Source organism: Macrotis lagotis, chromosome 4 (genome assembly GCF_037893015.1).
Source record: "Macrotis lagotis isolate mMagLag1 chromosome 4, bilby.v1.9.chrom.fasta, whole genome shotgun sequence".
Classification (NCBI taxonomy): Eukaryota; Metazoa; Chordata; class Mammalia; order Peramelemorphia; family Peramelidae; genus Macrotis; species Macrotis lagotis.
The window spans coordinates 15,576,052-15,590,412 of record NC_133661.1 but is presented as its reverse complement, the minus strand read 5'-3'; the positions used below and the strand labels follow the sequence as shown (position 1 = coordinate 15,590,412).

General features: G+C 35.3%; 1 protein-coding gene across 3 annotated transcripts in view; it reads left to right on the top strand.

Annotated features, from left to right (window-relative positions):
* PCDH15 (protocadherin related 15) overlaps positions 1-14,361 on the top strand; it is a 2,110,989-nt gene that overhangs the window by 1,500,730 nt on the left and 595,898 nt on the right. For all 3 annotated transcript variants that reach the window (XM_074232276.1, XM_074232274.1, XM_074232275.1), the window contains one exon: positions 1,775-1,894. In XM_074232276.1, coding sequence (XP_074088377.1) covers positions 1,775-1,894 — 120 coding nt within the window. The remainder of the gene's footprint in view (positions 1-1,774; positions 1,895-14,361) is intronic.

The window sequence follows — 14,361 nt, the reverse complement described above, 5'->3', positions numbered from 1 at the left end:
ATTACTAGTCTTGTTTTCTTCATTGGTTCAATAGACTTCTTGTGTTTCTTTCAGGAATAAATCTATGACACAAATCCCCAATTTGTCGCAATCTTCCAAGGAGTTCTTTGTTGTTTGTTTGTTTTTCTTTACAGGAACAGCTATTGCCAAGTTTTAGATATTCTTTTAGCTTTCCCATTTAGATCATATTATCAAACTAGGAAATACATAGCTTCATGGTTGAAAAGATTTAAGATTTCCAAAAGGTGACAGGACTATACACCCAGATATCATGGTGACGTATATCCAGATGCCAGTGTCAGAAATATTTCTGGTTGTGAGATAATTTTCATTTATCAAAACAAAGTTTTACCTTTGTAATATTTATCTGGGGGCCAAAACAGTACTGTTTGCTCTATTTGAAATTTCCTATTTCTCCAAAGAAAATATTTGTAAAACACTTTGTATTTATAAACATTGCTTAGAATACTTTAGCAATCCATTATTTTGTACACCCTCCACTGACACCATTCAAACTCCTTTGACAACTCTGCGAAAAGTACTGGTCTTTCTGTATATCTCTGGCTGAAAAAAAGCTCTCCAGGTAGCCTGGTAATGGTCCTTTCCAAAAATAGGTGGGATAAGCTGTATTCACTGTCATAGTATTAGCGGATTTAGCGATGATAAAAATTGTTCTAATCCAAACCTCTCATGCGACAATTGGAAAAACTAAATTTCAAATAAATTAAGTGATAAATAAATGAAAAAATCTAAATTTGAACCTGCATTATCTTGCTTGAAATCCAATACCTGATGACTGTAGGCCTGGATATATCCTTTTTTCAACACACTCATATTCTCTTCTATTAATGATTTTTGGTGATTTATACTAAAATGGCAATAACCTTTGTGATGATTTAATAATGGCAACTATAGGCTCAAAATACAAATGAATGTATAAAATTTGGTCGTATTTATTCATGTGCAGAAAAACAAGATTGAATTAAATTTGGCATTAAGATGATAGAGTAAGACACAGAATGGACCTCATATTTAGGCTAATTTGCTATCATTGCTCTATAGCTGATTTTTCTAGCTTGTTGAAATCGTTTAGAGTTTATTCTCGATCTGCAAAGGATTTATGAACTCACAGTCAGTACTGTGCCCCTGTTAGCATGCAGGAACATGTCTTTATTGGATCTGAAATGATTTGGTAATATAACGACGAATCTTTTAAGGGAGCATGAAGAGTTTGTGTCCATATTAGCCACCTGGGCTCCCATGTTTTAAAAGAGCCTAGAGGACTGGGGCTTAATGTTTGCCTCTTTTCATAGTTCCAGAGTTAAACAAAGTGCTTGGATTAGTAACTGCTTAAATGTTTATTTATTGATTGACTATAATGGAAAGGAGTTCATAAGTATTCAATATACAACGTTTAACTTTCCATATAAATGTAACACATTCATTTAATGAATAGAGGTGTTTACTCTGTGTCTGTGACAGTGTGTGTGTGTGTGTGTGTGTGTGTGTGTGTTAAAGTAAAACCTAGAAAATTGCAATCTGTAGAAACCAACAGCTTAAATTCAATGAATGTTTCAGGTGCCAGAGACTTTATTGGACCCACTTGAGTGGAATTGTTGGCCAAGAATGCCATTTGGTTTGCTTCCAATCACAATACATAAGTAGTTGTCTACTTTGATTACACACAGACATGGTTATATCTCAATATTTCAGGCTTGGTATAGAGAAGAAATTCTGAGAGCTTATTCTTTTTGTTTGTTTTATTTCTGTACAGCTGACACCAGTAGGAACCACCATATTCACAGGATTTTCTGGAGATAATGGAGCCACAGACATAGATGATGGCCCCAATGGACAGATCGAATATGTTATCCAGTACAACCCAGATGATCCGGTAAGGGACAATCAATTAACTGGGATGAATCAAAACCAAACTTGTCAATTTTCTTTTTTTTTATCAGATCTCTGATTTTATTAGAATTATGAATTTCATGGGCAGAATTTCCTCTTTCAATGTGGATTAGATCCTTCTCTAAAGTTTAGTATTAGAGAATTGCCTGGTTGGCACTGAGATGTTAAAAGAGATACTCCAAGTCAAAGGACCAGTATGTATCAGAGAAGAGAACCCACCTTCCCTACTCTAGTTAGCTTTCTATCCACTATACAATGTTAAGATTCTATTATAATATAATCCCAATAGTGGTATTCTAATCAATTTTTTTAGTTTTACTCTTCCATTTTTGATTAATGGAGTAAAAAAAGATGGAAATTACTGAAAAAGTCAGTGGGAGGATCATCTGTTGAGAGAAGAGTCAGTGAGCTCCACTTGAAACTATATGCTGGTAAATAATAATGTAATATAAAATGATAACCTGGAGAGAGGCCAAAGTTTAGTACAGTGCCTATCCCACAGTAAGAAGTGAGTAAATGTTTGTTGTCCACCTATCTGTCCCCCAAACATAAGGAATTCCTAATTCCTCCCAGCAGAGGTGGGAAATTTATAGAAAAACAAAGAGAAAGTATGGATGGAATGAATTTTAAAAGAGAATAGAAAGACTTGAAAGGAGGGGTGGTATCAATTTTATTCTAGTTCCCTCAGTGATAGACATATAAAGTTGCTTCATAATTATTTATTGGCTTGAATTGTACTGTAACAAAATTAATTGAACTAAATCAATGACTACAGAGCCATCAAAAAAAAATCAGTGACCAAAAAAAATTGTTTTTGAAAAGAATTTTCTTCAAAATCTTTAGCAAATTCCATCAGGATAACTTGATCTTTAGTTATCACCCCAGGCTACTCTTGAAGCTCCCATTAACAGTGCCATCTCAGTCCTAAGGGAGCAGAAGAAGGTCAATCCACTTAGAGTTCTAATTGAACCTGAAAGGTTAACGTTGTTGATATTCCTTTCACTCCCATATATACCTGAATATATTTCCTATTGCCCATCAGCCAGTTAATATCAATGATATTTTGTTTTGTTTTTTAAGAATTGATTTAGTGAGACCATATGATAAGAGTAATTGATTCCCCCCCCCAAAAAAAGAGCCTTTTTATTAACCAAAGGTGCATTCTCTCCCATTACAAAGAATCCATGCAGAAAGAACCCTTAAACATTACATACAAAGCTAGTATGAGGACTTCAATGGCAGAGCCAGAAATCTCCTGATTTTTTCCCCATATAAAGTTAAATGAAGCCTCAACACAAGACATTAAAACTAGAGATCCCATCAAAAAAAAAGAAATTAAATTGAAACAAGTCTTCAACTGTAAATATCATCGAGCATCTTCAGTGAAGGCCCATCTCTTGGGGGGAAAAGGGAAAGTGAAGCCGATCTGGATGGAAGAACAGGAAAGTAAGCAGGAGTATTTCAGCCAGACTGGAAGGGAAGTCCCAACAAGCAGAGAGCAGCCCAGGTTGCTGCAGCTAAATAGCAAGTTGACAGGGAGGCTCCCTACTCCACAGTCAGAACCCTGGGGCAAAAGACAGGATTAAGTTGGCAACAAATCACTGCATAGTCAGAATCTGGACATCAAGGAGGAAACAAACTTCTGCCTAGACAACACCTGGGAAGCATAGACAACATCTTTGCCTGGGATAAGCCAGGGATCAGACCGTGGCCCCAGCACAAAATGCTTGTCTATACTCCCTATATCCCAGGAGCAGAGGTCAAACAAAGTTTGGGTTTAAACAATCTAACCTATCTTATTGGGAAGTTGAAGGGGGGAGGGGAAGGAAAAAGAAAAGGGAAGAAGGGACTGATAAAGGGGAAGACAAAGGTATAAGTGAAAGTAAATTTAAAGTTAAAATTCAAAAGAAAAATTAAAATGGAAAGGGAGAAAAAAATGATGAGGAGGAAATAAGAGGAAAGGAAAGAGAAAAGTACAAATGGGGAAAAGATAGCCTGGAGGGAAATACAGAATTAGTCATCTTAACTGTAAATTTGAATGGGTAGGGCAGTTGGGTGATACAGTGGATAAAGCACTAGCCCTGTTGTCTTGAGGGTCTGAGTTCAAATCCAAGGTCAGATACTTTAGCTGTGTGACCTTGGGCAAGTCACCTAACCTCATTGCCTTACAAAAACTATAAAGAAAAACAAACAAAAAAAAAGAAATGTGAATGAAATGAACTAGCCCATAAAATGGAAGGGGATAGAAGAATGGGTTATAAATCAGAATCTTACAATATGTTGATCCCAAGAAACACCTCTGAAGTAGAAAGATACATACAGGGTAAACATAAAAGACTGAAGAAGTAAAAAAAAAAATCAGGGTCAATGATCCTGATCTCAAAGCAAAAGCAAAAATAGATCTCATTAAAAGGAATAAGAAGGAACCTACATCTTCTTAAAAGGACAGTAGACAATGAAGTTATATCATTATTAAACATATATGTACAAAATGGTATTGCATCCAAATTCTTATAAAAGAAACAAAATTTTAAGAGTGGGGAACTTCAACCTCTTTCTCTCTCAGAATTGAATAAATCTAACCACAAAATAAATAAGAAGGAAATTAAGAAAATGAATAAAATCTTAGAAAAGTTAGTTATGACAGAGCTTTGGAGGAAAACAGAATAGAATAGAAAAGAATATAACTTTTTTCCTCTACATTTTGTAGCACCTATACCAAAATCGACCACATACTAGGGCACAAAAACCTTACAATCAAATGCAGAAAGGTAGAGATAATGAATGTATACTTTTCAGATCAGAATGCAATAAAAATTACACATAATTAAGGTCCATAGCTAATAGGAAATTAAATAACAACTTTAGAGAACTAGTGAATCAAACAAAAATAATAGAAACAATCAATTATTTCATCCAAAAAATAGTAGCAAAGAGACATCATACAAAACTTTTTTGGGATGCAGTCAAAGCAGTTTTTAGGGGAAATTTTTTATCTCTAAATATCTATTTGTATATAGAAAATGAAGTGATTAATGAATTGAGCAAACAACTAAAAAAAGCACAAATAAAAGATGATCAATTAAATACAAATTAGAAATTCTGAAAATCAAAGGAGAGTTTAATAACATTGAAAGCAATGAAATCATTGATCTAAAAATAAAACTGAGTTGATTTTATTAAAAATAATAAAATAAATAAAACTTTGATCAATCTGATTTTTTAAAAAAGAAAGAATACCAAATTCTCAGTGTCAAAAACTGAAAAGGGTTGAGGCACCACCAATGAGGAGGAAAATAAAGAGATAATTTGGAGCTATTTTGCCTAACTGTATGCCAATAAATTTGATAACCTGAGTGAAATGGATGAAAATTTACAAAAATACAAACTACCTAGATTAATAGAAAAGGAAATAAAATACATTTTAAAAAATGATGAAACCATCAATAAACTCCTTCAGAAAAAAAGTCTTGAAGTGCGGATGGATTTACAGGTATATTCTACCAAACATTTAAGGAACAATTAATTCCAATTCTACATAACCTATTTTAAAAAATAAGAAGAAAAGAAATTCTGCCAAATTACTTTGATGACATCAATATGTTGCTAATACCTAAACCAGGAAGAGTCAAAACAGAAAAAGAAAATTATAGACTAATCTCCGTAAAGAACATTGATCTAAAAATCTTAAATAAAATTTTAGTAAATTTTAGTAAAATTTAGTAAAAAAAAAATATTAGAAATCTTAACTTTAGCAAAAAGAGAAGAAAAGGAAATTGAAGGAATTAGAATTGGATGAGGAAGCAAAATGTTCACAGTTTGCAGATGATTTGATGGTATACTTAAGCCTAGAAAAATCATATAAAAACTATAAGCAGCAATTAACAAATTCAACAAAGTAGCAGGATGTAAAATAAATCCACAGAAATCATCCATATTTCTATATATGAACAACACAACCCAAGAGCAAGAGATTAAAAGAGAAATTTCATTAAAGTAATCGCAGATAATGTGGACCTCTGCCTCCCATGACAAACTCAGAAGCTGTATGAGCACAGTTTAAAAATGGTTTTCACACAAATAAGATCAGTTCCTAACTAATGGAAAAATTTTATTTGCTCATGGTTAGGTCAATCTAATATAATAAAAATGAGAATTCTACCCAAATTAATTTACTTATTTAGTGCCATACCAGTCAAACTACCTAATAATTATTTTACCAAGCTAGAAAAAATACTAACAAAACTTATCTGGAGAAACAAAAGATCAAAAACATCATAGGAAGTGATGAAAAAAAATGTAAAGGAAATTCCCTAACTGAAACAAATCTAAAACTACACTACCAAATAACAGTCATAAAAACTACCAGGTACTGGTTAAGAAATAGTCATGGTCCAGTGGATTAGGATAGGTACAAAATAAGCAATAGCAAATGATTAGAGTAATCCATTATTTGAGAAACCCAAAGATATAAACTTCTGGGATAAAAACTCTTATTTATCAAAAACTGCTGGGAAAACTGGAAAATAGTATGACAAGAGCCAAGCATAGACCCACATCTCACACCATATACCAAAATAAGGTCAAAATGGTTACAAAGTTTAAACACAAAGGACTCTACCATATACCATTTAACAGATAAAGAAATACTCTATCTGTTAGATCCATGGAAAGGGGAAAAATTTATGACCAAGCATGAAATAGAGTACATTAGAATCTTAACTACCTTAAATGCAAAAGATTTTACACTAATAAAATCAATGCTGCCAAGATTAGAAGAAAAACAAAGTACTGAGGAATAATTTACACAACTAGGGGTTCTGATAAAGATTTCATTTCTAAAGTATATAGAGAATGTAACCCAATTTATAAGATTATAAGTCATTCCCTAATTTATAAATGGTCAAAAGATAAGTACTTACAGTTTTCAAAGGGAGAAATTAAAGATATATATATATATATATATATATATATATATATATATATGTATGTATATGCATATGCATATATAATCATAGGAAAAAATATTCCTAATCATTTTTGGTTAGAGAAATGAAAATTAAAACAACTATGAAGTACCACATCACCCCTCTCAGATTGACTAAGATGACAAAAAGGGAAAATGATCCATACTGGAGAGATTCTGGGAAGATTGAACATTATTTCACTGTTGGGCGAATTGTGAAATAATCCAACCATTCTGGAGAGCAATGTGGAACTAAGCTCAAAGACCAATAAAACTATCATGCCCTTTGACCCAGTAATACCAGGATTAGATCCATATCCAGAAGAAATAATAAAAAAATGGGAAATGCCCCACATGTTCCAAAATATTCACATCAGCCCTTGTGTAGTGGCAAAGAATTGGAAATTAAGGTGATGGCCATCAATTGTGGAATAGTTAATTATGTATATGAATATTGTGAAGTTCTATTGTTCTATAAGAAACTATGAATAGTCATACTCTAGAGAAGCATGGGAAGAATTACAAGAACTGATGCTGAGGGAAGGGAGCAGAACCAAGAGAGCACTGAACACATTAACATCTACATTGTGAGTTGTTCAACTAAGATGGTTGCAGCCCCTCTCAGCAGTTCAGAGAGCTAGGACAACCCTGGGAGATCTATTATAGATAATGCCATCCACATATGAAGAAAACTAAGCAAAACAAACAACAACAAAAATTACTGAATCCTGAATGAATGCTGTGTTTACTTTTTAAAATTTTTTTCTAATTTTTTCCTTCTTATCCCTTGATTTTCTTTCTTTTCCTTAGTCCTAATTCATCAGTAAATGACTAATATATATAAAAATGTTAAACACAAATGTTTTCTAGACTGAAGCTGAGGGGAGGGAGGTGGGAAGAGAGGGTGGAAGATAATTGTTTACCATCCACATGTGAATGAATATTGAAAAACTTTCAAATATTGGAAAAATAAAATAAATTATGAATATGAAAAAACAAACAAGCAAGCAATAAAAGCTGGTAGTGATTCTATGTAGGGAACAAAAGAGCAACTGAAAGCATTCTGGATGTCTTTTTGTCCTTTTATATATCATTGTCCCTTCCACAGCATCACTTCCTCCATTGGAGTTTTGCCATATCATGGGTTGGCATAAGAAATGAAATGGGAATTGGGTGGGATTTTTTTTTTAATTTTGAAGATGATACATAAGGATCAACAGATGATGTTGAAAAAGGTTTAGAAACTCAGAAATGTACAAAATGAAAGAATAATACTATATAATATCAACATATTTTATTGTTTAATACCACAATAATTCAAACTTCTTCTTTGGTACAAATGAGGGCCAAAAAAATTTACATGGATTTTCAAGATTATGTGTGCGCCATTTCTCTAATCCTTGAGATGTGGAAAGGGATAACTCTTTTATTCTTAGGAAGGACCCTTTAGGTTTAACTTTATGTTGCATTTCAAGAATCAGTGCCTTTACAGAGACTGAGGGTGATATTTCTCTCTACTCCAAGATCTCAGATCCTCTGAAGTAGTCCTAACCAGAGTACCTCTTTGTCCCATCCCTGGTAAGACCATCAGCTTCTAACAGAAGATTTATCAGCCAGTCCTCCAGAGAAAATGCTATCGAGACACATGGAACTTTGGTTTTCACCTGGGCAGTTCCATCTCTGGACAATAAAATCAGTAAACAACAGAACAAGACTGTGAGGCGTTCAGTTTGGTGCCTCTGTAGGAGAGAAGGAGTTAACTAACAGACTAGAGGAAATGTTTAGAGAACTGGGGGGAAGTATTTGGGTAAGCCTGAAGATCTAAGCAGTTTAAGGAAGATAGAAAAAAGTCTCCCATGGGGCCAACAATGCTCCCCTCAGTAGAGTTATTTCTAATGGACGAGCACGGGTAAAATATTAGTCTTTTTGATTGAGATTTAGGCCTCTTTGTAACCCTGTAATTGAAGATTCAATAAAAGGACCTATTATCATTCTTCAGTACAATAAATTCCTGGTCTCAAAAGGCCTCCAAAGAAAGACTTAAGTAATGTTTGGTGTTTGTCCTTGTCATTTCTGGATGTTCTTTGAAATCACCAATTAGTTTGAGTGAAAACGTATTGCTCTTCTATAACTATGTGATGGTAATTCTTTATTCTTAAGCACTTTTTGGATTATTTTATTCTAGTCATCTCTTCACCATCACCCTACCTGCCACCAACAAAGAAGAAAGGTCACATACATTCAAGGATAGGTGACCTCCATTCCAGGTGAAATTCTGCATTGAGAATAGATCAAATTAGAGAACTCTTGCAGTTTCTACCCACTTTAACATTCTGTGACTCTGATTCTGTGAAATTTGGATTATTTTAAATAGAATTCCAAATGGTTTTGTGTTCAATTGTGTATTCTGTTCAGTATTTGGTAAAGGAACAACAGAATATAGATGTTACTCTATGAAAATGTTTTCCCTGTATAGTCAGTGCATGATTTTACATGATAGTTTGTGTTTGGGAGGAAAGGAGATCAATAAAAATCAATACAAATCCCAATTTTGTAGCAGTACAATCACCAGGATAGGTTAAGGATGTTGAATTCCACTCAACAACTATGTTTTAAGCAGATCCAAAATTTCAGAAAATGTCTAGACCCCAAATCCAAAAACAGTCCCTGCCCTAGAGGAGCTTGCATTCTAGAGACTGTGACCATAACTCCTAAGAAATCAGAATGCAGAAATTTCAGTTTGATCCTTTTGGTGTCAACCGAGGTCTACTTAAGTATGGGAGGAATGGCCGGAAAGATCCTCCTCATAAAACCTCTTCTCTGAGGAAGATCTGTCCCAATTATCTACGTAGCATGGTGGATAGCATTCTACGGTGGAGTGACGAAGCTGTTGTTGCCCTAATGGTATCAGACTCTTCATCACCCCGTTGGGAGGTTTGGGGCATGTTACAGTGGTTTGCCATTTCCTCCTCCAGCTCATTTCCCTGATGAGGAAACTAAGATAAACAGTTAAGGGACTTGCTCAAGATTTCATAGCTTATATGTGAGACTGAATTTATCTCAGATCTTCCTAATTCCAAGCCTGGTGCCGTATCCCCTTTGCCATCTACTGTCAAGGAAAACCAAGTTAGAATCCAGTCTCACATACTTATTAGCCATGTGACCCCTAACTCTATTTGCCTCAGTTTCCTCATCTGTTCAATGACCCAGAGAAGGAAATGGCAAACTACTTCATGATCTTTTGCAGGAAAACCCCAAATGGGATCATGAACAATGATAAAGTCAGACCCGATTGAAACAACTGAACAGCAATGAATGAAAACTCGATTTAACCACACATTCCCTCACCACCTCTCAGTCTTCTTGTTGGATGTCTCTGCAGCTTCAGTTCATCCTACACACAGCTACCAAAATGAGAACCAGACCAGTTACTCATCAACTCTAATATTTCTCCTTTACTTACAGGCTCAAAAATAAAGTCCTCTTTTTAGCTTTTAAATCCCCACAAAGCCTTTCCCCCCCAAGGCTTACAGGGAATTATTCAACCTCCTGCACTCTGAGATCTGGCCAGAATACTTTTCTCTCTGTGTTTTACACACAACACTTCTGATCCTTTGCCTTAGCCCCAGTCTTCCCCTGCCCACTAGGCTTTCCTTCCTACCTCAGCCTTGCTTTGTCCCTCTTTTCTCTTAAGATTCATCTCCAGGAGCCCTTTCTGTCTGAACTTTCTCTAATTCCCTTCTGTTGCTGCCCAATTTCCAAAAGTTCAGATTGAAGTGCTCTAAGTTTATGCTATCTAGACTTAGGCTCTCCCAGAAGTCCTCATGATCATGGGGAAATGAGTGAGGCCACCACAAAGATCAGCATTTTTTGGAAGGGAAAAGCTCACGCCTGACCCTGGAGTTGCAAAATTCAGAATTTTTATTTCACAAGTCTGCAGACTGTAAGCAGGTCATAGAAACAACATCGACTTAAGAAAGAATTTAGTTATAAATCCAGAATCAACATAGGAAAGAACTTAGAAGAAAAAGGAGAGAAGCAAATGGCAGGGAGTTCAGGAGAGGAGAGAAGAGTAATTTAGATCTCCATAAATCCAGTCAAATGGAGTTGGGGCCATAATGCTCCACCACCATAGGCCAGGAGCACGTGGTTCTAGCTTAGAGAGAGAAAGCAGCCAAAGTACCAAAGACAAAAAGAGACTTGAAAGGAACTCCACTCTGGAGGACTTGCTTCAATACAGTTCCTGGACAAGGATGGTGTTGGGAAGCGGTTTAGCATCTAGCCCCAAGTATTCTCCAAGACAATTTTAGCGTCTAAATTCTCTGGAAGAAGTAATAGTTTCACTAATTGCACATATACATACTCAATATTTGATAAATAGGCTTTTAATAAATGTTAATTGATAGATTGATTCCAAGTAGACATCTTGCCCCCTTTTTCTCCTATTCCCTTGCACTTCTAATCACTTGCTGTTTCTCTGAGAATAGTAAATTACTATTAGGTAACAATCTCTTCTGGATCCCACTGGGATAGATAATTGGATAGATAGATGAATGGGTAGAGAGAATTCCTCAACTCCTTGATGAAAGAGAATATCTTATTCTTATATTTATGTACCCAGAGCTTCGCATTTTGACAAAGAGGGAGCAAACCTGCATTGGTACAGGGATGGTTTTTTTCATCTGGGAATGACTGATATGAATGAAATTACTGGTCCCTATCCTGTACAATAAGGACAAACTATTTTGTGCAATTAATAGAGAATACCAGACCTGGAATCAGGAGGAATCTTCCTGAGTTCAAATCTGGCTTCAAACATCAGCTACGTGACCTGGGATAAGTCAATTTGTATCTCAATTCTTCGTCTGTATAGTGAGTTGGAGAAGGAAATAGTAAACCGCTCCCCATGTTTGCCAAAAACACCCAAATGGAGTCATGCAAATTGGAACAATTGAAAAATGAAACAATAACAAAATGATCACTTCCCAAGCTGTAGGTGCTTTGTACATCATTCTTGAAAGGTAACCCAGAAATCATAGACTTGATTTTCCCAATGAGAAAAGTGAGGCATGGATTAGTTGTCTCAGGGAGCTAGTGGGGAAATAGCATTGCCAGACCTCAAGCTGATCACATCATTACCCAACAAGTATGAGCTGGCTTTGACATTTAGTTGCTCTGGGCAGAAACTGCTACCATGTCAATGTTGACAGTTGAAAACTAAGAAGGAGACCCAGAAATTGGGAGGGTGTATGTAGGAAATATACTAATATCATCCTCAGCCCTTGTCTACCTCAGAACGATTGAGAAGTGGACTTAAATATTGCAAATCCAAGCCTTACCTATTCAAGATTTAAAAGAGAAAAGAAAAATAGTATTTTCTTTGTCTAATCCAGTTAAGGAAAAAAAGGTTACCCCTTCCCACTTAATGCATCATAGTTAAGGAATCCTAACACCTTTGGAAAGCTAGGTATCAGAAGAATAAGGAGGGTGGGACAGTAAATTATCTCCAAAAACTTTAGCAGAGCATAATATTAATTTAAATCCATTAACCAATTTATTATGCATTTCTTTTGAGACAGACTGGCCACAAAGAAAAAAAAGTGAAACCGAAATCATGTGAAATAAGTTGAGTCTTCTGTATATGTTTGAAGGAATCAGATTTCTAAGAAATAAGTAAGCAACTGATGGGAGCATGTTTGAATGGCTTGCATATCCTCCTTGCCCAATCCCAGGCTACACATTGGAAGGTTTATTTACCTTTCCAGTGGATGCTAATTTTAGGTAGTTCTCTACAGTTAAAAGTCTTATATTAAAATTGCAAATAAAAATGGCCAGTAAAAAAGGAAAGCTATTTCAGAAATGTTATGGTGTTAAATAGGAATACAGCAGTAATCTAAAGTCTCAGGAATCCAAGATAAGATGACTAATTCATAGTATAGTTTCAAGCTCCCAGTTGATGTGTGAATTTGGAAAGTTGCTCAGCTTTGGTTTTCTCCTCTGTAAAATGGGTCTGTTCATAGAACTTACTTCATTCAGTGGTTGTAGAGGCAGTGGAAATTATATAGGAAATGTATTTTGTAAACATCAAACTCTTTAAGTTAGATATCATTAGTGGTATTTAGTGTTGGTATGGGATAAAAACGTTAAAAATAATAAAGATAAAAACAATTGCATCATTGAGGGAACCTGGAGACCTTGAGTCTCTATGACCAAGATGTTCTAGTTCAGTCCAGATAAATTAATATTTACATATTTCATCTTAATTCACTAATGGCTTGCCTATGTCATTTTTGGCAGGGATTCTTAAAATGTCCCAAATCATACTCCTGCCCTCACGTCTTTCATAGGTAGAGATTTTAGACTGTCAATGAACTTAGAAAAGGGAGGGAAAAAAACTTTACTTCCACAGATGTCCAACTAAAATTTGACATTACCAATTATTTAAAGATATTATGATGACAAGTATCCATAGCCTTCCCCAGATTTCTAAGTTGTATATCTCAGGTTAAAAACCTCAAATTGTTTTAGTGATAGGCTTTTAAATTCTACTTTAACCTATAAATTCGGTCCTACTATTCTGCTTTTATCCTTGTTTTAAAAAAAGTTTAGATTTTCAAAGGGGAATAAAAAACAAATATAAACTGACAAACATATTATTATGCAAATTTGAAAAGAAAACTCAGACCTCTGAGAGTATTAAAACTAAGGACTGCCTCAGTTCTTCACCTATAAAATGAGCTAGAAGAAGGAAATGGCAAATCACTCCCAAATCTTTGCCCTGCCCCCCCCAATGGAGTCAAGAAGAGATGAACGCAAGTGAAAAATGAAGCAGCAACTGCAAAATGACCAGTTCCCAAACTCTGTTGCTTTGTACATTGTTTTTGAAAGGTATCCTAGAAATTTTGGACTTGACTCTCCCAATGAGAAAAGTGAGCTATGAAAATTTGTCCCTTAGGCAGGTGATGTTGTAGTTCAGTCCTTCAGGTGGGTCTGACTCCTCTTGAACTCATGGATTTTTCAGGCATGTGTCTCCCCGTCCTTGACATCATTTTCAGTTTTCTCACACACATGCTGGAGTGGTTTGCTATTTTCTTCTCTAGTAGGTTGTTTGAATCTTTACTACTAATAGATAGTAATCTATGAACCATCCTCTTGTGGAAGTGAGGGATGGGGTAGGGATGGTTTTAATATATGGGAGGAAAGAGATAGAGTCAGAGAGACAGGGATGGAAAGAAGGAAGGATGGAAAAATGGTAGAATGGTAGGTGAGTTTATAATAATAATGTATGCCCTTCTTTCTCAAAGAGAAACATCTCATCAAAGAGGTGATGCTATGACAAGCACATGAATTGGATTTGAGTAGGGGTGCTGTGCTGAGTCACCAGCCTTGCTTTGTCCTCCAGAGTCATCTGGTTCCAATGGCCAGATATGGATCAAGACTACTGGAGAGGGCACTGGAGGTGAGGTAGTCAGGGTTAAGTGGCT